The sequence below is a fragment of the Balaenoptera ricei genome, chromosome 7 (genome assembly GCF_028023285.1).
Source record: "Balaenoptera ricei isolate mBalRic1 chromosome 7, mBalRic1.hap2, whole genome shotgun sequence".
Taxonomy (NCBI): domain Eukaryota; kingdom Metazoa; phylum Chordata; class Mammalia; order Artiodactyla; family Balaenopteridae; genus Balaenoptera; species Balaenoptera ricei.
This window is the reverse complement of record NC_082645.1, coordinates 86251946-86273281: the sequence shown is the minus strand read 5'-3', so window position 1 is coordinate 86273281 and position 21336 is coordinate 86251946. Positions and strand designations below refer to the sequence as shown.

Here is a 21336-nt window from a genome sequence, read left to right as displayed (position 1 = left end):
GCGTCTGGAGCCTGTGCTCCGCAACAAGAGAGGCCGCGATAACGAGAGGCCCGCGCACCGCGATGAAGAGTGGCCCCCACTTGCCGCAACTAGAGAAAGACCTCGCACAGAAACGAAGACCCAATACAGCCATAAATAAATAAATAAATAAATAAATAAATAAATAAATAAACCCAAAGTTTAAAAAAAAAAAAAATTGCATCCATTTTTAAGATCACACAGAAGACTCCAAAGAAATTATATGTGGAAGTTGGTTTTGACCATGTCCCAAAGTAGCAAGTTTGTTCTTCTGAGCCCTGGGGTTATTTTGGTGGAAAACTCTGGAAGCAGTAATACAGTGGAAAGAGTGTGAGCTTTAGAACCAGACAGAGCTGAGTTTGAATCCTTGCTCTTTCATATTCCCTGAGAGTCTGACTTTGACCAAATCACTTTATCTCAAGCCTCTGTGTCCTCATCAAACAGAAAAGTTATTTAATATGAAGATCTATAAAATAAGTAGTACAGCAGCTGGCAAAGCTGGGGGAGGTTTTAAAAATATACGATACCAAGTCATGTTCCTGCTTAATTCCTTTCAACGGCTTCTTTTGCCCTTTGAATAAAACCCTACATGTTTCTGTCTCAGCTTCTAAACCTTTTGGGGCACAGACCCCCTTTGGCAGTCTGGTGAAGCCACTGGGGTCCCTCTCAGAATAATGTTTAAATAAAACATACATGATTACAGAGGAAACCACTCATATTGAAATAACATTAAAATATTAATAAAAAATTTTATGCTACAGTAACATACGTGCTTCTCTGTCAACATCAAATAACACAATATAGCGGCAGGTTCTGTAATTACAGTAATTGTGAAGTAGTGATGAACAAACAGCTTTTCAGGATATCTGCAACAAATGTAATTTGATATGAAGACACCTGTGATTTCTAGTTGTGAAAGTCACAGGTACTCCCGCTACTCCTATGGGTTGTTTTTCTCCCTTGCCTATATTCATGATGGAAGGAAATGCTAAATTTCATTTAGATATGAGTAACGATGAAAATTCATTTTTTTTTTCATCTAACTTTGTGAAACCCTGGCTTGCACCCCTGGATGCTGTGGAGGTTGAGGAAACAGGTGAAGAGTCAGTATTCTACCAATTCTGGTGGCTGGCGTACTCTCTGCCCTCATCTCCCATCACCATCCCTCTGCCTACCACACTCTGGCCACACCGGCCACTCAACCACTTGCTCTTCAAACACGATGAACTTTAGTCTTCCTCAGGCACCTGCTTCTGCTTATCTACCTGGAATGCTCTGTCCTTGGATCACTGCATGGTGTTTCTTTCCTGTTTTCTCTATCTCAGCTCAAATATCACCTCCTCTGAGAGGGCTGCCCTGACCAACCCCATCTAAAGTAGCCACCTGCCCGTGCCGCCCTGCTGTATCTTCCTCACCGTAGACATCACTATATGAAATGATCGTGTTCATTTATACGTTCTTGTGTTTACTTTCTGTTTCCCTGCCTTAAAAAACAAGCTCCACGGGAGCAGGAAGCTCATCTACACGCTCAGTGCCGCATCGTCGGCATCCAGAACAGTGTTTGGGACGAAACAGGAGTCTGATACATCTTGGCTAAAGGAAAGAAAAATTACTGAGGATTCCAGTAATGTTACTTCTTTCATCCTTCACTCAGGGTTTTAGGCACTGTGGGGATAGAAAGAGATGAAAGACAAACTCCAGCCCTCAAGCAGTTAGCCTAATGGAGGTGGGAGGTGGCCCTGGGGAAGAATGGAGTGAGTTCCAGGTGAGGCTCTTTCACTTTGCTGTGTGACCATGGACAAACCCCTTCTAGGGCCTCAGCTCCCCTGGTGCCAGACGAGTGGTCTGGACAAATTTAACTCCCTGGTCTCATGGGATCTACAGTGTATGATCATTTAAGAGCTAACAGTGCAAGGGAGCATATATGGCAAGGGAGGGGTTGTGACCCTAAGCGGAGAAAATTCACAGGGGAGGACAAGACTTGGAAGGGCTCTGAAGTACAATCAGCCTCCAACAAATAATGAGGAGGGGGGATTTTCAGAGTCATGAACCCTCAGCGTCGAAAGAAACTGTAAAGGCTACCCAGCCCGACCACTAGGGAACGCTTTGGATATCTCTACGAGGCTGTTTCTGGAGATGCAGCATGATACCCCCGCTCTTAGATGGAACTCAGCATGGTGGTTAAGGGTATGAACTGTAGAACAGCACTGATGGCTTCAAATCCCAGCTCTGTTGCCTGCTAGCTATGTGACCTCAGGCAAAGTACTTACCTTCTCTGTGTCTCAATTCCATCCTCTGTAAAATGAAAATAACTACATGGCGTTATAGTGAAGACTAAATGAGAAAATGAATATAATATGCGGAACACCCACTTAGTAAATGCTACTTATGATTCTGTGGAATGGTTTTCTCGTGTGTCAAGCTTACTAGGTAGTCTCCCAAACCATTTTTCCCTTCTTCCATTATAACTGAGTTTTTACTAGCTAGAGACTACAGTATCCAGTTTGGATACTGCAAGCCAATATATAACTATATCTTACCTTTTCCTTGACATTCACATGAGTATTGAGCTCAGCCATCTTGCTTCTAGTGGAATAAGCCCTACCAAGAAGGGGAAAAAAAAAAATGATTACCTTTAAAGTTTTAAAATTGATTTCTCAATGTGTTATTTTTATGCTCTCTTCCACTATAGTAAACAATTTCATTCAGCCATAATCATAAATACCAACTTAGAATATAAAAATACTTTCAAGCTAAGCACTTGTCTTAGATATGCTCTAAAGGCATGTTGTGATAACTCCAGACAACAATGTAAAATATTTTATTCATACTGTACCAACATGGAAAATGACAAACACAGATGGGTATGCACCTAACCTGTGTTTCTTATTATGTAAAAGAAAGGTGGTCAAAAGCGGTGAGAGGAGGAAAAGTGTACCTATTTTAACTAAGCATTGTCATCACAATCTTTACTGTTTCAATGTTTTTATTAGTCTCTAGTCAATATAGCAAACATTGATTGAGTCTTTCCTGCATGTATGTAACTACACCAAAACACTCCAGGAAGAAACAAGAGAAATGGCTCCAGATTAAAACATAAGAAACACATAATAGTTTTTAAACTTGTGTTTTCACTTATCAATACATGAACATTCTTCCAGATCAACACATATATACCTGTATCATATTTTTAATGACCATAAATTCATGATCTGTAGTCTCAAATGTACTCTTAAAACTGCTCATAACCCTTCTGTTTTCCTAAATTCTTTAGGTTTTTGGCCTTTGGTGTCCAATCTTCTTTGAAAAGTAGCCCACTATGAGAAGATCTGTATTCTTAATATCAAGCTGTGGTGTTTTTCTTCTTCTCATCTGGTCTAAATCTTTTACCATTATTATAGAACCTACACCTTAAGTCTTTAATAGCTTCAATCTCTTTTTGAAATAGAGCATAAATGACTTACAATGGGCAAACAGATTGGTTCAGAAGTTAGCAGCTAGACAGGCCGAGATATCAATATATTACCTATTTGCATGTTTAATGCTTTTTGTCAATCAAGAACCACTGAAACTCTTTCTTATATCCTTTTTGACTTTGGCTACAAAGAGTGTATCTAGAATTGATACATTTCAGGGATAACTTGCAAAAATTCTCTGATTTCTCCCCACCGTTTTCTTTTAAGCCTAGGTCTTAAATAAAGCATAAATTCAGATCCATTACCTTTTGTTGATTTAGGATGACAGCTTGGCAATATGTAATCTTAACTCTATTACCACTCAAATAGGAGTCCATATACTATTATCTACTATATTATTAAATATTAGAAACAGTACAATTTTATTTTTACAAGTTTCCAAATGACATTGCCGCTGATACATGCATTTGGGCACGGTGGTAGGGGAGACCCTGCATACTCAACCCCCAGTAAGACAGCTCCTTCCCATATACTCTGCAAAGAGTGCCCATCCCACTGGACACACCTTCCATTTAAATAACTCTTCCCAATGGTAAATTCTATATCCTCTGCCTTGGCATAAGGGAGAAAGTAAATAATGCTAGCTGGCAAATAATGTCTGAATTTCATTCTCATTATTCTTGCCCCTGAGAGTTACTAGTAAAAGACATTAGGATTATTTTCTGATTATCCATAACAGTGACTAGAGATGGTATGTGAAGTATAAGGACAAATAATCAGATGTTTTTGTTTACAAGCCATAGATGTGAAACCTTTGATCAGTCATCATAATGCCTGCAAGATAGTCTATAAGTATGATATCTGAAGACATTTGAATGGTTGATTTTCTTATTCAAATGGAAGTTCTGGCATTATGTAAACATACACTGCATATACATAGATTTTTCTACATGTGACAGTGTATGTACGTGTGTGAGAGAATGAGGATGGGGAAGACAGAGAAAGAGACACAGGCTGCAGCTATGGAGTGAGGAAGGCTCAAAGGAGACAGCAGCACTTGGGGCAATTTGTTAAGATGGATCTGAGGCACAATTCCTCTCATTAGACTGGATTAGCTACATCTTCTGGACACATCTACTCCTGCCATTATAGATGTGTGAAATCTGATAGAAAAAGCGTTTTGTTTTTGTTTTGCTTTGATGTCTAGGATTTGGGTGTGCAGCATTTTCTAAAGCTGGAGTGTTATAATCTATAGAGAAATCAGGGAGGAATTCCACAGAGGACAGAAAATTTCTGAGATCTGAGTAAGTGGCAGTAACTGAATGGTGAGCTAGATTCATAGGAATATATATATTTCCTTGGCAACTCCCTTTCTCATTGCTTTGGCGTCTAAGTCAAGGAAGACTCTTCTTTGGTTGTGATGCCAGTAAGATTGATTACAATATTATTTTTTTTGTGGAAGGAAAAGGCTGGCTGTGAGAGTAGAATGGGGCTATTACACGTTTCTCAGATGGGAAGATAAGATAAAAATAATTTGTAGGGAGCTCTTCTTTGTCCATTTTACTCTTTTTTTCCCCCCTGTGTGCTATCTCTACAGGCAATTCCTTCCAACTGGATTCCTATGGCCTTTGCACATCAAGGCTTTCCGCTGGCTGGTATGTAACAGAGAGATTGGGAAATCAGCTACAGCTCCAGTTATGGAAACTAAATGAAAGATTTCAATATAAATAGAAAATAAATCTGATTTGCCTTAAGAATTAAGAATTTAAGTGGCTAGATAGTTAAATTGGGTTCTATTGATAAGGAGAAACAACAGGGACAAGGTTGACCTTCAGTGTCAAAGGCCCTTCCTGAGTGTCCACACCTCAGATTGGCACTAGCCCTTCCAGAATATTCAGAAGCACACCTCGCCCTGGCATGGCATCACATGCCCATTACCTTTCCTCTGACTCCCTCGCCTCTAGGAAACTGAAACTGTGCTGTGCCCCTATTCTTCTGGGATTCTGTTCTCTGCTATGAACTATATCGGGACAGCCAGATCCACTTAATCTGAATCTTAACTGCTTAACTTAAATAGTTAAGGAACTTTTCCTCTAAGAAACAATATATTGTCACCTCCTCCTAAATGACAGGCCCAGAGTTCAGCAACTTGAAACTCCATCCCTCAAAGTTGCAGACCCCCTGGGTTAACCCGAGAAGCCTTTGATGCTGTGAGTGAGTTGACATGTTTGGAGCCAACGGACCTCCTATTTCCTTCTCATCATGCTTGGTCACCATGCTTGATGGTCTATCTCTAACATAGCTTGATCTCGAGAGCTTTAAGTCCATAAGAAAGGTACAACGATCTCTGACCTCTTGGGGAAGAACCTGGTTTCTAATTCCTATTATCACTACAATTCTTCTTAGAACAGACCAATTACTGGGGCCTAACTATTCAAATCCACACATACATGTCCCATGCATATAAATAATCAATAGAAAATGAAGAAAGCCAGAAATACAAGTCCTGATATTGGTGCAACATTTTAATAGCTTAGGTATTGTTTGAAATTTTTTCCCTATAATTACACCTCAGTTTTCAGTAATAACATTACAAATATACATATACATCAACTAAGTTTTACATATATCCTAGAGAAAAATAAAGATCAAGGAAACTGTTGACTGAAATTTTATTTATGAAATCTCAGATTGATCTCTCACCTCAGTTTAGATATATGTTCCATAGTCAAAAACTTATTAGGAAAGATGTCAGTCCCAAAGAAAAGCATTTCACCATTTATCACCAATATATCATCTATACACATCTCCAGTGTAAAATTAATAATCCACAACTATAGTTACCATCAAACTGAACTTACTTATGCAAAGATCTTAATATGTATTAATGCTAGTCAGAAAATCTATTAGTTTGTAAAAAAGAGAAATATTCTTTATGAAAAATACACCTGAATAGTGCAAATTCCGGCACATACATTTGTTTCAGTATTTCTAATTAATACAATTCAGAGAAGTTTAATATGTACCACAATCTGATCAACTACCAAACTTGGAGTTTAAAAAAGATATGTATATGTTTATATTTCTCATGCAATCATATAAAATATAAAAAGTTAAAACAGTATATTGAAATGCCAGTTGCTTTCTGATTTACCAATCTCCATTTTCCCTCCTGTTTCACTATGTAGACAGTAATAAAGTTTCACTTTTGTTTCTCTGAAACCTATTATTGCTCTTAGACTGCCTTTCCTGTTCTCAGGTGTCATATCACTTTTCTTGAAAAGAAGTCAGAGAGCCAGAGGAAATACATAAGAAAAAATTTAAAATAATGATTTTAACAATTTTTTTCAAGGTCGTTTTCCCATGATATATAAAAAACATAAAAATAGAGAATGCCAGTTGGTATGGGGGGGGAGATGGAGGCCAGATAAAAGAAACTTCCTCGGGTCATTTTCTTGCAAAGTCAGATTTGAATGCGGCTGGTCTGAACCAGAATGTCCTGGGAGCGTAAAATACATCCTGGATTTCAAAGGCTTGCTACAGAAAAGGAATGTAAACTGTCTCAATAGATTTTTATGTCAATTGTGTGTTGAAATGATAATATTTGACATGTTGAGTTAAATAAAATATAACATTAAAATTAACTTCACCCATTTCTTTTTACTTTTTTAATGTTACTACTAGAAAATTTTAAATGGCCTATGTTGCTTACATCATACTTCTACTGGAAACTGCTGTGCTAGAGCAGTGGCTCTTAAAGTGGGATTACCAGAGAAGCAGCAACAGCAGCATCTGGGAACTTGTAAGAAATGTAAATTCTCTGCCCCTCTCCAGAAGGACTGGATCGGAAGCTCTGGGAGGGGGGCACAGCAGTCAGTGCTCTAACCCGCCCTCCAGGGCATTCAGACCCACGCAAACCAAACTGTGAGAACCACTGCTTTATAGTCTCTGGCCTGGGAATATTAAGAATGGGCCACTTCCTTGATCCCAATCACCACACGCAACAAACAGATTCTCCAGATGCCTGGATAGATAAATGGGTGGGGAGCTAGTTTCTTTAGGGAATGGTCTTTTCACCAACATATTAATAACAATAATAATATGGAGCACTTAGATTGTGCCAGGCACTCTGCTAAGTGCTTGACACATATTTATCCATTTAACCCTCATACCCCCATAAAGTAGAAACTGTGATTATCTTCATTTCATACACGTGAAAGCTGAGGCACAGAGATTCAGTAACCAACCCAGGGTCCCACAGTAAGTGGCAGGGCCAGGACTCAACCCCAGGCAGTCTGAAGCTCTGGAGCCCAGAGCCATTGTGCTGATAACACCTCAAAAGCATCATAAACAAGTCATGGGGCTCACTGTATATGAATTGCAGTAAGAACTCTGCAAGGAGAATAAAACCGGTCCCAGGCGCTGCCTTCTCCATCCGGGCAGGCATGTGATGTATGCTTTGTACATTCGCAGGGCACACAGACTGCAGAGCAAAGCACTAGACTCTCACAGGAATGGGAGGGAATGTACCTGTTATAAAGAGATGGCTGTTTTCCTGCGGCTTCTGCCTCAGATGAGAATGTTAGAAGCTTCATCTAGTGGGCCCTTGACCAACAAGCTGCTTTCCTGGTTCTGCAATGTTGCCCAGAGGCTCCACGACATTCCAGGGTCTAATGTTTAACTACTCCATCTTTCTAAGTTAAAGTAATTAAAGTGTCTCTGTATTTGATTTTGGTACAGCCTAGACAGTGTTGTGATCACATAGATCCTGAGACATTTTCTCACGGCTGCCTCAGAGAGGAAGAATCGGGACTGATCTTGCGGGGAGGAAGTCAATTATGCGATGTGATTGGAGAAGCAGCAAAAAGCCTCTCCGTCAAAACAGAGCGTCCCACAGTCTCCCAGAGAACCAACTCCTAACCTGGGGAAACTTCTTAAGAGATGTGTACATTTTTACTCAGCTTATGGATTACTACCACCTCTGGAAGAAGGTGCAATTTCACACATTAATTTATTTCATTCTCTACTGCCATCATTTGGCTCTTAGCTGAGAGTGGTGCTCTGAGAGAATGGGAAACAGGACAGGGAAATTTTGACAGAGAGCTTGGGGAAGCCTGCACATCTGTCTATCTGTCTATGTGGGCCACCATTTGTCCTGATGGAACATCTGAGTAAAGGTTCTAGATTGTCAGAGTATAGCATGAGGGCCTCAGGTATTCAGTTGCAGAAAAAGAGATTGGAGTTGTAGGGGAAGAAAAATAAGTTTCCCTCTACCCTTTGAGTTCTTAGCTGGGACCCCTGCAATAAAAGATGAATACGTGAAAAACAAACAGATGTTTATTAACATGTATATCTCACATACACATGGGAGATACTCAGGGAAAAATGAAGAACTCCCCCGAGGTGGCCTAGAATTCAGGATTAAATACCATCTTAACAGGAAAAGCAGAGGGGAGAGTAAATGACTTTTAGGAAAGACGAATGAGCCCTTAGAAGAACAGATGGAGGTATGGTAGCTTGTGACAAAGTCTGCTGAGTGTGGTGTCCATTCTCTAGTCTCCCCTCCTGTGAAGGAAGTCAACATCCTCCCTGGTTGGTGAAACTCCCGGGGAGGGAATTTATGACAACTGAACTCCTTTTGGACGATCTGTCTTTAAGCAGAAAAGGGGAGTTCAGAGAAAGCCTCTTCCTGCATTTGCTGTTTTTCAAGTGCCCACACCTCACAATAATCAATACGCCAAAGCGGCATATTTGGGGTACCATGTCCTGAACCACCACTGCCGTATTTTGGGGTGGCATCTTCTCTAGCCGTCAGAGCACAGGACCTCTGTGGTCCTTTTCAGCTCTCAGGTATTCAAGTCTGTAAGGGCCCTGGGGGTGATGCAAGCACTTAGTAGCTAGGGTAGCTGAAAGCTGAAAATTCACCTTAAAAAAAAAAAAAAAAGACGTGGGTGCTGTGTCCCATGTACTAGGCTATTTCTCTGTAAAGATCACCTTTATAATGGTCAAGGACTAACTGTCCAGTCCCCTAAGCACAGTCAAGGGCACTTACATGCCAGCTGGAGAGGGAAACAGTGCTCCTTCTATAAAACTGGGACTTTGCCTAAATGTATCAATAACGTTATATAGGTTTTCTGTTGCTTAACTCTTCCATTGCCTAATCTTCTCTGTCTTCCATTTTGTGTCCTCTTCCCTTTCACTCCTCCCTTAACTGTTCCTTACCTGGTCTTGTAATTACTGAGGTCTCTCGTAATCTAAGTACTTTAGCTCTTTCTTCTGTGGTTTAATTCCCACAGTTTAATAAAGGTTCTTGTGCAGTGCCTTGCTCCTTGGAGGAAAGTTGCTTTAATTATTGGGAATGAAGACTCATAAACAATGAAACAGAGAATAGTGACTGAAATATGAATTTCATATGAAGACTCTTACCTAAACTTTTTTGTTTAATTTGAAGGGGGAAAAAAAAATCTCAAGGTTGATTTTTATTCAAAGACACTTCAGTGTACTAAACCCACTGTTAGAACAACTTCATTGAAAAGCATTTTAAGGGCAAATGTCAGGGAAAAAAATTTCACATTTAAAAGCCCTGTCTCTGCCCCTTTTGAAAAGCAGCGTTAGCCTTTGGTTTAGAAATGTCACTGCCTACTAAGTTCTTTGTGGGGGGAAGAAAGAAAATTGAATGTTTTCTTTAAACAGGTCATTAACAGTCAATACTTGCTTGAAAAATCCTGCTTCCAGAGGCAGATAAAAGCTTCCAATCACTTAGGATATCACTTGAGCACATCTAGGGCAAGATGTGCTGATGCAAGTTTCAGACCTTTATGAGAGAATGTCTTTACTCAACAGCCCCGAGTGCTTGTGTAGGAAGCAGAGTCATCCGGACTGTGCACCCTTGGACACGCTGCACACACAGAGTCGGCCGGGAAGAGCACACCGCACACTTTACGGCAGGCCCGGCTTTGCATTTTCCATTTTAGAACCGGCACACGAGTATGAATGAAGATTAACCATTTTTGCATAAAGTGCCAAACCACCTCCCCAAGGCAGCAGAATGCAAATGGGCGGAAAAGGGCAAAGGACAGCTAAAATAAACGTGCAGATCTCAGGCACCGCGAGCACAGGGGGAGGGCGCATGGCAGGCTCTATTAGCATTCATCTGCGGCCTGATTTCTCTATTTAATTTGAAATTATTTCATTGCATAGGTCTCTGACAGCTCGAGAATATAAATAAATGCCTTTTTCTAAAAGTGACCCCATGTTGGCTCCTGGGAGGCTCTGCCTCTGATTGCTGGGCTTTCAAGCAAACATGTGTTTCCATAGAGATGTGGGTGACCCGGGGCCGAGGCAAGTACCCACTTGTATCAGCAATTCAATTATGCTCAGTTCTTTTAAGATGCGATGATGTCAGCTCAAGTCTTTAAAACAGGCCTATCCTCAGAGATGCCTCGGGAAAGGTGAAGTGGCCAGCGTTACAAGGTTCGGAAGAATAAATTCCACTCTCTCCAAGCATGCCATAATAGGCTCTCTCCCCACAGATCACACCGCCTTGCCCACCATCCCCTACTGCCCGCCTGCAGAACAAATCCCAAACTCCAGAGGGGTTTAGACAAAAGACTAAGCACAGTTCTCCTTCACACCCCTGAGCACCAAACTACCTCACACCAACTCCCCAAATGTTGAAAAGGAAATACCATGCCTTCTTTCTTTTTTTTCTTTTCCCCCAGCTCTTCAACCAGCTATGGCAATTCCTACACAAAGGGCAATGTTTTTTATTAGTATGTGACGAACATTTACTAAACACCTACAATGTACTGGGCTCTATGGGGAATGCTGGCAATGGTTACAAAATACCACTTATGCAACTCTTGCTGTATACCCGGCACCTTCCATTAAATGAGTATGAACTCATTTAATTCTCATAAAGACCTTATGGAGTATGTCAGCCCTCAATTTATAGAAAAAGAAATGCCAGCACAGAGAGGTGAGCTACTCAAGTCACACTGCCAGTAAGTGCCTGAGCTGAGATCTGAACTTGGACCTCCTGACTCCAGGGCTCCTGCCCCCAAAGGAGCTTAAACCCTCTGATGGAGACAGATATACAAGCAAAAACACAGAAAAGAGGAGGTGGGGAAGGAAATCAGCGTGTGGACTCAGGAAATCAGACTTGGAATTGACCTGCTTCAAGGCTTGAGGCAGAGCAATGCTGGTGCTGTGATCTGCCCGGCTAGCCAGTCTCACCCCAGAGACCGGGCTCACCAGAGGGTTAGAGGTGGGCTCGCAGTTAGAGGGGGTGGGCTGGAAGTGGAGGCTGTATATTTTTTTAAAGTTTTTACAGCATATTTTGAAGGAAAACACTGATATTCATCTCCAAAGAAAACATGCACTGTGGTTCTGCACTATAGCTCTGGCCTGGCAAAGAGAAATCCTGACAAAACCTGGCAAACAAAAGCTCTACGTTCACAGCCAACTCTGGGCAAGCGCGCTCATCTGTCATGGAATAAACACCTGGTAAAGGAAGCCACCGTCTCTCCCGAGGATATTCTGGTTTCAAAAACCTCTGTTCTAAGGAACTCACAATATTCCTGGTTCATTAAGCCAGAACCCTCCTAGTAAACATTTAATGGTTTTCTCAAAGTATTAGAGCAAGTCAGGTCCCTCCTACTTCCTTGAAACGTCCGTCACTGGCACTGGCTGAATCAAAACAGTCTGTGATGTTCTAACTTACAGGCACTGGCGTTTGCTGGGAGAGCAGTGCCAGGCAACTGAGGCAGAAGAGAACTACAGGCAGCCGGCCCCTCTCACGCCTCCTCCCCCAACCCAGTACTACTGCTCCTAAGCCTTTCCAACAAAATCCACCTCGACTCACTTGGTAAGGTGTCCTGGTGTTCCAAATCAGGGCTTCCAGCGCACGTCTTGACTGCCTTTCTCGATAGACAGATAAGCCCTGTCCCGGAACTGGCCACCTTTATCAACTTGCTTTTACTGCGTCCAGTTAAGTCATCTCAACAGCGAGGCAGGTGGAGTAGGGTAGGTGGGGTAGGTAGCAGGATCCTGGGTGTGGCCGAGGGGTGGGCTGGTGGCTGAGGCCACCTGAGGCTCGGAGGGACTCACCTACTTCGAAAATACTTGTTTCCTTTTTGTAAAACTGCCCTGTGCTTTTGCCTTCAGGCCCCTGGTAGCGAATGCCCAGTTCTTCATTCTTCTCCTCTTGGGGAACGCATAGCTGTAAGACTGAACTTGCGAACTTTACACGGACTGCCCCGGAGGCTAAGAGACAGTATGGGCTGGGACCGAAGTCATCGTTCCAAAGGTCAGTTCCTGAGAATGGGAGTCAGCTAAGGGCTTCTAATCTTCCAGTGACACCAGTACAGGCAGATCAATCAATTAGCAAACATTCCTAGCACTGCACCCTGAGCCTTACTCTCTCCCCTCCCCATTCTAAAACCTGTTCCTGGTTCTAGACCTAACCAGAGGCATCTGCTGGCTAATTTTACACTAAATGAATAATGTACTACTGTGTCCAGGGGTATATACATTTTATTAGGGGTCATGCCCTCACCCAAAGGAATGAAGTTTTCATGGTGAATTTCACCAGGGAAAAGCTAGTGTGAGGAGCATGGGAGTGGGGATAACCATTGGGGGGCAGAATGGAGAAGGCCTGTCAGGCCTATGCCACCTACAGGCACCTTAGTCCTATCTATGTTTGCTGGTTTGATACTTAAAAAAAATTAACTCGTAAATTCAACATGTTCTTAGAAAGGCACTATTTCTCTTTAGGGTCAGGCCTCTCACCCACCATCTCGCTAACCACCCACAGGCAGTTAGCCCGGGAGCCCCTATAGCCAGCCCTGTGGCAGAGACATCTGCATTAATTACTGTGCCTCTGTCACCACCACACAGGATCTTGGGCCCCCAAATGATGGCAAACAGGAACCACTGCCCATTTCTGCTATTCAGATTCTTCCTTATCCTCTTATGATAGAAAATAAGTAATTACAATTTGCCAAGTTTGAATCTCAACTCTGCCTCTTACTGGTCTGGGGATTTGAGCAAGTTATTCAACCTCTCTACATCTTCATTTCCTCATAGGTAAACTGAGAATGATTATAGTAACTACCTCATGGGGTAGTAATTTGGATGAAATGAGTTCATATTTGTAAAGCGATTAAAACAGTGCTGAGCACACATTACGTGCTATAAAATAAATATAAATAAATAATCTCATTCGATTCCTCCATAGCTTATGTGGTTGCTTTCCCCTCCATCCTCATTTTGCAGGTGAGAAACTAAGGCGGAAGAAGTTATGGTCATCTAGCCAGTGATGGAACTGGCCCTTGAAACACAACCTTCTGACCACAAGTTGCCCTCACCTGGATACACCTTTCCCTCACCATGGACACTGCCACCTTAAGGGAAGCCTAGGGCAATTCTAGAGAGGTGTGGATGGCAGTCCAAGGCTGAGGCCTGACTGCAGCACTGCTGAGAGGGATAGAGACTTCCAGGGCTCAGTGTCCTCAGGGCCATTTGTTTATCATGTTCTTCAAATTTCAGCACAGGCAAAAGTGAATCCAAGACTATAATACCTCTTCCTTGTAGAATGGCTCAGAAACCCATGCCAGGTCACGGTTTCCTGCCTTGTGGTTACCAGATGTGGTCAGTGCTCTAGTGACCAAGTTCACAGCTAAGGTACTTGTCTTTAGAAGACAATAAGCAGTTATAACATGGAAAGAACAAAGTTCAAATAAAGTCTTAGAGCTAATAACAGAACAGCCTAAAAATTACAAAATCTCCTTTCCTACGTGCTGATTTCAGGTAATTGTATCAAGATGGATAAAAAGAGAGAATTAACATGATTTTAATGCCCTTGAATTTATTCTAACGCAATCACAGATAATAAAACTCATTTTGGCCATTTTATGATATGGTCAAAATTCTAGAGGTCATATTCACTGCCTTAGTGAATTTTATCTCAATTTCTAGCTATAATAAAAAAAATAGAAATTTGTCACCTGAAATATATGCTGTTTTGGGGAAATTAATAACTGTTTTTAAAGTGCTTCAAATATATGAGATATTAATAGATTTAATGAATCACAAAAAGAATTTCTTCCTTTTAAAAAGCCTGTCTCTGATCAATTCCACTTCTCCTTTCCCTTTTCCAAAGTACCTACGAGAGTGCCTTTGACCTTTTAAATGTTCAATAAAGACATGTGGAAAAAGAGGAGTGAATGTCCTCTCATTTTATTTTTCCTTTCTTGGTTTCAGTGAGTCTTCAATAATTTATTCCCCAGGTTTCAACATCTAGTACTGGAGTATCATTTTAAATGCCACCATTAAAACCAGCATTGTCAAATGCTGCTCTAGCCACATCACTTTACACACCCTCCAATCCACTCCTTCTCCTCCTCCCCCCATATGTCCAACCCAGCAGTGTTTCAGTCATTCTCAGAGTCAAGGTCGAATCATGAGCGCTGAAGCCCTCTACATCTTCCTGTATTGGACCCCACGTAGCCCATGTCTTTAACCAGGTAACCTCCCCAACGTCTCCTACTTATTTTATTTCTTAACTCAGAGCCTTGTATTCAGGATAATCAGGTCACTAGGCTAGCCCTCTAGTTCCCCTGTACCAAAGCCTATGCTCTGTCTGAAAGAGATAGGCCGAAAATTTATCTTTTCTGTGGAATATGAGGGGAAAAAAGTGGTTTCCAACCCAAAGCTAAACACATTTAACCACTAACCTCACCAATATATACCCTGTAACTCCACCTATAGATAGGATTTTTATTGCTGTTGACACCCTTATGCACTCTATAGGTTCTTTGTAAACCTTCTCACGACCTATCTGCTTATCCTTTTAGTTTACAGCAATCAAAGGCCTGCCTGAAAGCATACACCTTGCTCTGAGTCCCAGCCTGACCTATGGCTCAACTCACATTGGGGGAAGTTTGGAAGGTACCAAAGGCTTATGATGGTCTATAAGCCATAGCAATATGTAGTTTAATCTCTTCCAAATCATTTTTCTAAAGATTGAATGAATCGAAACTGGTTTTTGTACAGAAGTTCAAATATTGTACAGGTCTCTCAATTAAATATAATACCATATATTATTTCCCTTTGGAAGACTTTCTGTTAGTCATCCAATCTCTTTTAAAGCAATTTTGAGGTGTAAATGTATTAGGTTTTGATCACTTGTCTGATGAAAAAGATCCATCTCTCACAGCCTTGATTCCATTATACCCATTCTTGGCAGACCGATAGAGACAAGCAATCAGGGTTGTCTGGTTTTGTACACTAATGTTAAAAATTTCATTACCTAGCTGTAGAACACGTCCTTTGAGTGTGCTTTCCATAGGTGGACATTGCATGTGCAGGGGTGTCCCTGTGTGTGTCCCTGTGGGAAATAAGACTCAATGCCTATTCTTGATGCATGTATATTGTGGGGCATGGGAGATGTCAGAGCCAAGAGAAATAAGAATCTTAAATCATTCTGAAATGACTACAACCATATTTATAAAAGGGGCTTCTCGATGGGTGAGATGGCTTTAGTTCAGGTGGGTTAATCAGAGAAGGCTTCTAGGAGGAGGTGTTCTTTTGCACTGCATTGAGGCAGTATTGCCAATGATGGTAATGGCATTTCCAGTAAGAGAAAGAGCAAAACTGAAACCTCTCTGGTGGAAACAAGTAAGTCATGCATGAGATCAGAAAGAAAACCCACCTGCATAGTGCACAGAAGTCATTCAACAAATATTTACTGGGCGTCCACTATGTGCCTTGACTAGGTGCAATGTGTTAACTAATTGCAACTCAGTGTAATTTTAAGATCGGCTCCTGAGGGAGATAAGGTTAGCAGGCAGTAAGTAATTAGATGACATCAGAAGGCAGTATGTGAAAAGGTGTTAATGGTTTGGTTTCAATTATACACTTGTCCTGTTCATAATACAGCAAAGAGTTAACATCCTTCTTTCGTTCTCCTCTTAGCGAATGCGAGAGTTCCTGCTCATCCAACACCACACCAACTCCCCATCCCACCACACTGTCATTTTTGGTTACAAGGTTCTGAAACCAGACCCTATAGTCTCTGTTATTCTTGACATGCTGAATCAAACACTGAAGATTTTTTTTTTGTTTTTTTAGCTATTTTAACATAATTCTTTGTCCTTACAGTTTTATAAAAACATAAGCTTTAATCTGACTAATATTAAAGGCCCCAAAACAAATAAAAGCTATGAAGCTGAGTTTCACTTAGCTCTAGGAGAGAAACTCATAAATTACATTAAAGACTTCATTTGGTTTTATTTTTTACCTGGAAGATGACCAACAGCTAATATTATGTAATTTACCAAACTCAGTCTTGAAAAAGAGATAACCAGACACTGAAAAGACATTCCTGTTGTTTTACTAAATGCTTCTTTAAAAACAAGGAAGTCTTAAAGAGGAAAAATCTCTTTGAAAATTAATCTACTTTAAAAAAAAAAAATCTATTTCTGAATGGCTACCAGCCAGACTTAACTTGGTTTCATTTTTCATTTCAAGCTTTCAAACAATATCTGACTAGGCAGAATGAGACCTTTCTAGATACCTCATGGAAGAATGGTGTAAGGACTGAAGAAACACTACAAAGACGACCTAATGGTCACAGTTTTACTTTAGTTTTCAAAAAATCCTGAAGCTACGCTACATGATGGGAAAAAGTAAATTTAGCTATGACAAAGCATTCCCCTTCTTGAAACCTGTGAATAATCAGTTTCTTGCTTTACAAAGACTTCTCACATCTGAAAACACTGCCACGCCTTTAGTAAGAACTATCCTCTACTGAACACATTTATTCACTCATTCATTCATTCAGTATTCACTTAGCAAACACCTCTGAGCACCTCCTCTGTGCCAGGCACTGGCCTACATGATGGGGCTACAACAGTGAACCAAATGAAACCCCCTCGGGCACCACGCTGGATGATTTTATCTCTTTATGTCTATTTCCCTGAGTCCTCAGGATGCTCCTGCAAGGTAGGCATTATTATCGCCATTTTCTAGATGAGGGAACTAGGCGTACAGACGTTAAGGCCAAGGTCCCAGAGTCAGTCAACAGCAAGGAGGGGACTCAGCCTCTGGGACTGACTCCCAAGCTTGTGCTTATTCCACTAGTCTGCTGCCATCATTTTGGTTCAATGAAAATAAAGGGAATCGTCTGAAAATTATTTAGCGGGTTCATTCTAAATTACAAACCTTAGTATTCCCTAGAATTAGAATAAAAAATGTAAAGCTGGGCTTCCCTGGTGGCGCAGTGGTTGAGAATCTGCCTGCCAATGCAGGAGACACGGGTTCGAGCCCTGGTCTGGGAAGATCCCACATGCCGCGGAGCAACTAGGCCCGTGAGCCACAACTACTGAGCCTGCGCGTCTGGAGCCTGTGCTCCGCAACAAGAGAGGCCGCGATAGTGAGAGGCCTGCGCACCGCGATGAAGAGTGGTCCCCACTTGCCGCAACTGGAGAAAGCCCTCGCACAGAAACGAAGACCCAACAAAGCCAAAAATAAATAAATAAAAAATGTAAAGCTGACTTGGTTAAAAAAAAAAGTCAAATGGGGTGGAAAATTATTAATGGGAAGAAGAACAATGTTTTTAGATTTTGCTCTAAGATTGCATTTTGTTGATAATCACACTGTCCATCAGTCATAATGAGCCTATATTAAATGAAACTCCCAAGACTTCCTCATTTGATCTATTTGTAAGTCCCATCTCCCCAATCTTTACTTTTGCAGTTGATTTATTTGGAACTTAAGTGTATGAGTTTATATTTGACTCAATTTTATCTTTATTCATTTGGCTAATTTTTCTAGTCTATTAGAGTTTCTTATTTCTTTTTCTGGATACCAAATCTATAACTTTACAATTTTAGCTACACATTTCACTCTGGTCATCCACAATTTGATGGATATCATTTATGTAACTTATGCCACTAATTAAACAGTCTGGGCTTGAATGTCAGCTCTGCCACCTAAGAAGGGTGTGACCTTGAGGAAGTTACTTCAACCCTCTGTGTTACTCATTTGTAAAGTGTAGATAAATATAGCAACTGCATAGGGATTGTTGTAAGGATTAGGTCCCATTTGTTTCTTTTATTTTTATTTCCATTACTCTAGGAGGTGGATCAAAAAAGATCTTGCTGTGATTTATGTCAAAGAGTGTTCTTCCTATGTTTTCCTCTAAGAGTTTTATAGTGTCTGGTCTTCCATTTAGGTCTTTAATCCATTTTGAGTTTATTTTTGTGTATGGTGTTAGGGAGTGTTCTAATTGCATTCTTTTACATGTAGCTGTCCAGTTTTCCCAGCACCACTTATTGAAGAGACTGTCTTTTCTCCATTGTATATCCTTGCCTCCTTTGTCATAGATTAGTTGACCATAGGTGTGTGGGTTTATCTCTGGGCTTCCTATCCTGTTCCATTGATCTGTATTTCTGTTTTTGTGCCAGTACCATATTGTCTTGATGACTGTAGCTTTATAGTATAGTCTGAAATCAGGGAGTCTGATTTTTCGAGCTCCATTTTTTCCCCTCAAGATTGCTTTGGCTATTCGGGGTCTTTTGTGTCTCCATACAAATTTTAAGATTTTTTTGTTCTAGTTCTGTAAAAAATGCCATTGGCAATTTGATAGGTATTGATTGCATCTGTAGATTACTTTGGGTAGTATAGTCAATTTTCACAATATCGATTCTTCCAATCTAAGAACATGGTGTATCTCTCCATCTGCTTGTGTCATCTTTGATTTCTTTCATCAGTGCCTTATAGTTTTCTGCATACAGGTCTTTTGTCTCCATAGGTAGGTTTATTCCTAGGTATTTTATTCTTTTTGTTGCAATAGTGAATGGGATTGTTTCCTTAATTTCTCTTTCTGATCTTTCGTTATTAGTATACAGGAATGCAAGAGATTTCTGTGCATTGATTTTGTATCCTGCAACTTTAATAAATTCATTGATTAGCCCTAGTAGTTTTCTGGTGGCATCTTTAGGATTCTCTATGTATAGTATCATGTCATCTGCAAAGAGTGACAGTTTTACTTCTTCTTTTCCAGTTTGTATTCCTTTTCTTTCTTTTCTTCTCTGATTGCCATGGCTAGGACTTCCAAAACTATGTTGAATAATAGTGGCGAGAGTGCACATCCTTGTCTTGTTCCTGACCTTAGAGGAGATGCTTTCAGTTTTTCACCATTGAGAATGATGTTTGCTGTGGGTCTGTCGTATATGGCCTTTACTATGTTGAGGTAGGTTCCCTCTATGCCCACTTTCTGGAGAGTTTTTACCATAAATGGCTGTTAAATTTTGTCAAAAGCTTTTTCTGCATCTATTGAGATGATCATATGGTTTTTATTCTTCAATTTGTTAATATGGTGTATCACATTGACTGATTAGCGTATATTGAAGAATCCTTGCATCCCTGGGATCAATCCCACTTGATCATGGTGTATGATCCTTTTAATGTGTTGTTGGATTCTGTTTGCTAGTATTTTCTTGAGGATTTTTGCATCTATATTCATCAGTCATATTGGTCTGTAATTTTCTTTTTTTGTAGTATCTTTGTCTGGTTTTGATATTAGGGTGATGGTGGCCTCATACAATGAGTTTCGGAGTGTTCCTTCCTCTGCAATTTTTTGGAAGAGTTTGAGAAGGATAGGTGTTAGCTCTTCTCTAAATGTTTGATAGAATTCACCTGTGAAGCCATCTGGTCCTGGACTTTTGTTTGTTGGAAGATTTTTAATCACAGTTTCAATTTCATGACTTGTGATTGGTCTGTTCATATTTTCTGTTTCTTCCTGGTTCAGTCTTGGAAGGTTATACCTTTCTAAGAATTTGTCCATTTCTTCCAGGTTGTCCATTTTATTGGCACAGAGTTGCTTGTAGTAGTCTCTTAGGATGCTTTGTATTTCTGTGGTGTCCGTTGTAACTTCTCCTTTTTCATTTCTAATTTTATTGATTTGATTCCTCTCCCTCTTTTTCTTGATGAATCTAGCTAAAGGTTTATCAATTTTGTTTATCTTCTCAAAGATCCAGCTTTTAGTTTTATTGATCTTTGCTACTGTTTTCTTTGTTTCTATTTCATTTATTTCTGCTCTGATCTTTATGATTTCTTTCCTTCTACTAACTTTGGGTTTTGTTTGTTCTTCTTTCTCTAGTTCCTTTAGGTGTAAGGTTAGATTGTTTATTTGAGATTTTTCTTGTTTCTTGAGGTAGGCATGTATTGCTATAAACTTTCCTCTTAGAACTGCTTTTGCTTCATCCCATAGGTTTTGGATCGTCGTGTTTTCATTGTCATTCGTCTCTAGGTATTTTTTGATTTAGTCTCCATGTGTTTGTGTTTTTTATGTATTTTTCCCCCATAATTGGTTTCTAATCTCATAACATTGTGGTCGGAAAAGATGCTTGATATGATTTCAATTTCCTTAAATTTACTGAGACTTGATTTGTGACCCAAGATATGATCTATCATGGAGAATGTTCCATGTGCACTTGAGAAGACAGGCTGCTGTTTTTGGATGGAATGTCCCATAAATATCAATTAAATCTATCTGGTCTATTGTGTCATTTAAAGCTTGTGTTTCCTTATTAATTTTCTGTCTGGATGATCTGTCCATTGGTGTAAGTGAGGTGTTAAAGTTCCCCACTATTATTGTGTTACAGTCGATTTCCTCTTTTATAGCTGTTAGCAGTTGCCTTATGTATTGAGGTGCTCCTATGTTGGGTGCATATATATTTATAATTGTTATATCTTCTTCTTGGATTGATCCCTTGATCATTACATAGTGTCTTTCCTTGTCTCTTGTAACATCCTTTATTTTAAAGTCTATTTTATCTGATATGAGTATTGCTACTCCAGCTTTCTTGTGATTTCCATTTGCATGGAATATCTTTTT

General features: G+C 40.3%; 1 protein-coding gene and 1 long non-coding RNA gene across 8 annotated transcripts in view; one reads left to right on the top strand and one right to left on the bottom strand.

The window, feature by feature from the left end:
* SPATS2L (spermatogenesis associated serine rich 2 like) overlaps nucleotides 1-21336 on the bottom strand; it is a 171330-nt gene that overhangs the window by 85672 nt on the left and 64322 nt on the right. For 4 of the 6 annotated variants that reach the window (XM_059928425.1, XM_059928424.1, XM_059928423.1 and 1 more), the window contains exon 3: nucleotides 2559-2619. In XM_059928425.1, the coding sequence (XP_059784408.1) occupies nucleotides 2559-2597 (39 nt within the window). In that variant the 5' untranslated portion in view covers nucleotides 2598-2619. Of the gene's footprint in view, nucleotides 1-2558; nucleotides 2620-12297; nucleotides 12358-21336 lie in introns of those variants that run through there. The other 2 variants (XM_059928426.1, XM_059928427.1) reach the window with 2 other exon arrangements.
* LOC132369126 (uncharacterized) lies at nucleotides 12150-14368 on the top strand. Of its 2 annotated transcripts, none has more exons than XR_009504267.1 (3): nucleotides 12150-12300; nucleotides 12600-12741; nucleotides 13710-14368. It is a non-coding gene; the product is annotated as an uncharacterized LOC132369126 (long non-coding RNA). The 2 variants fall into 2 exon arrangements; XR_009504268.1 differs by having other exon boundaries at nucleotides 12150-12458.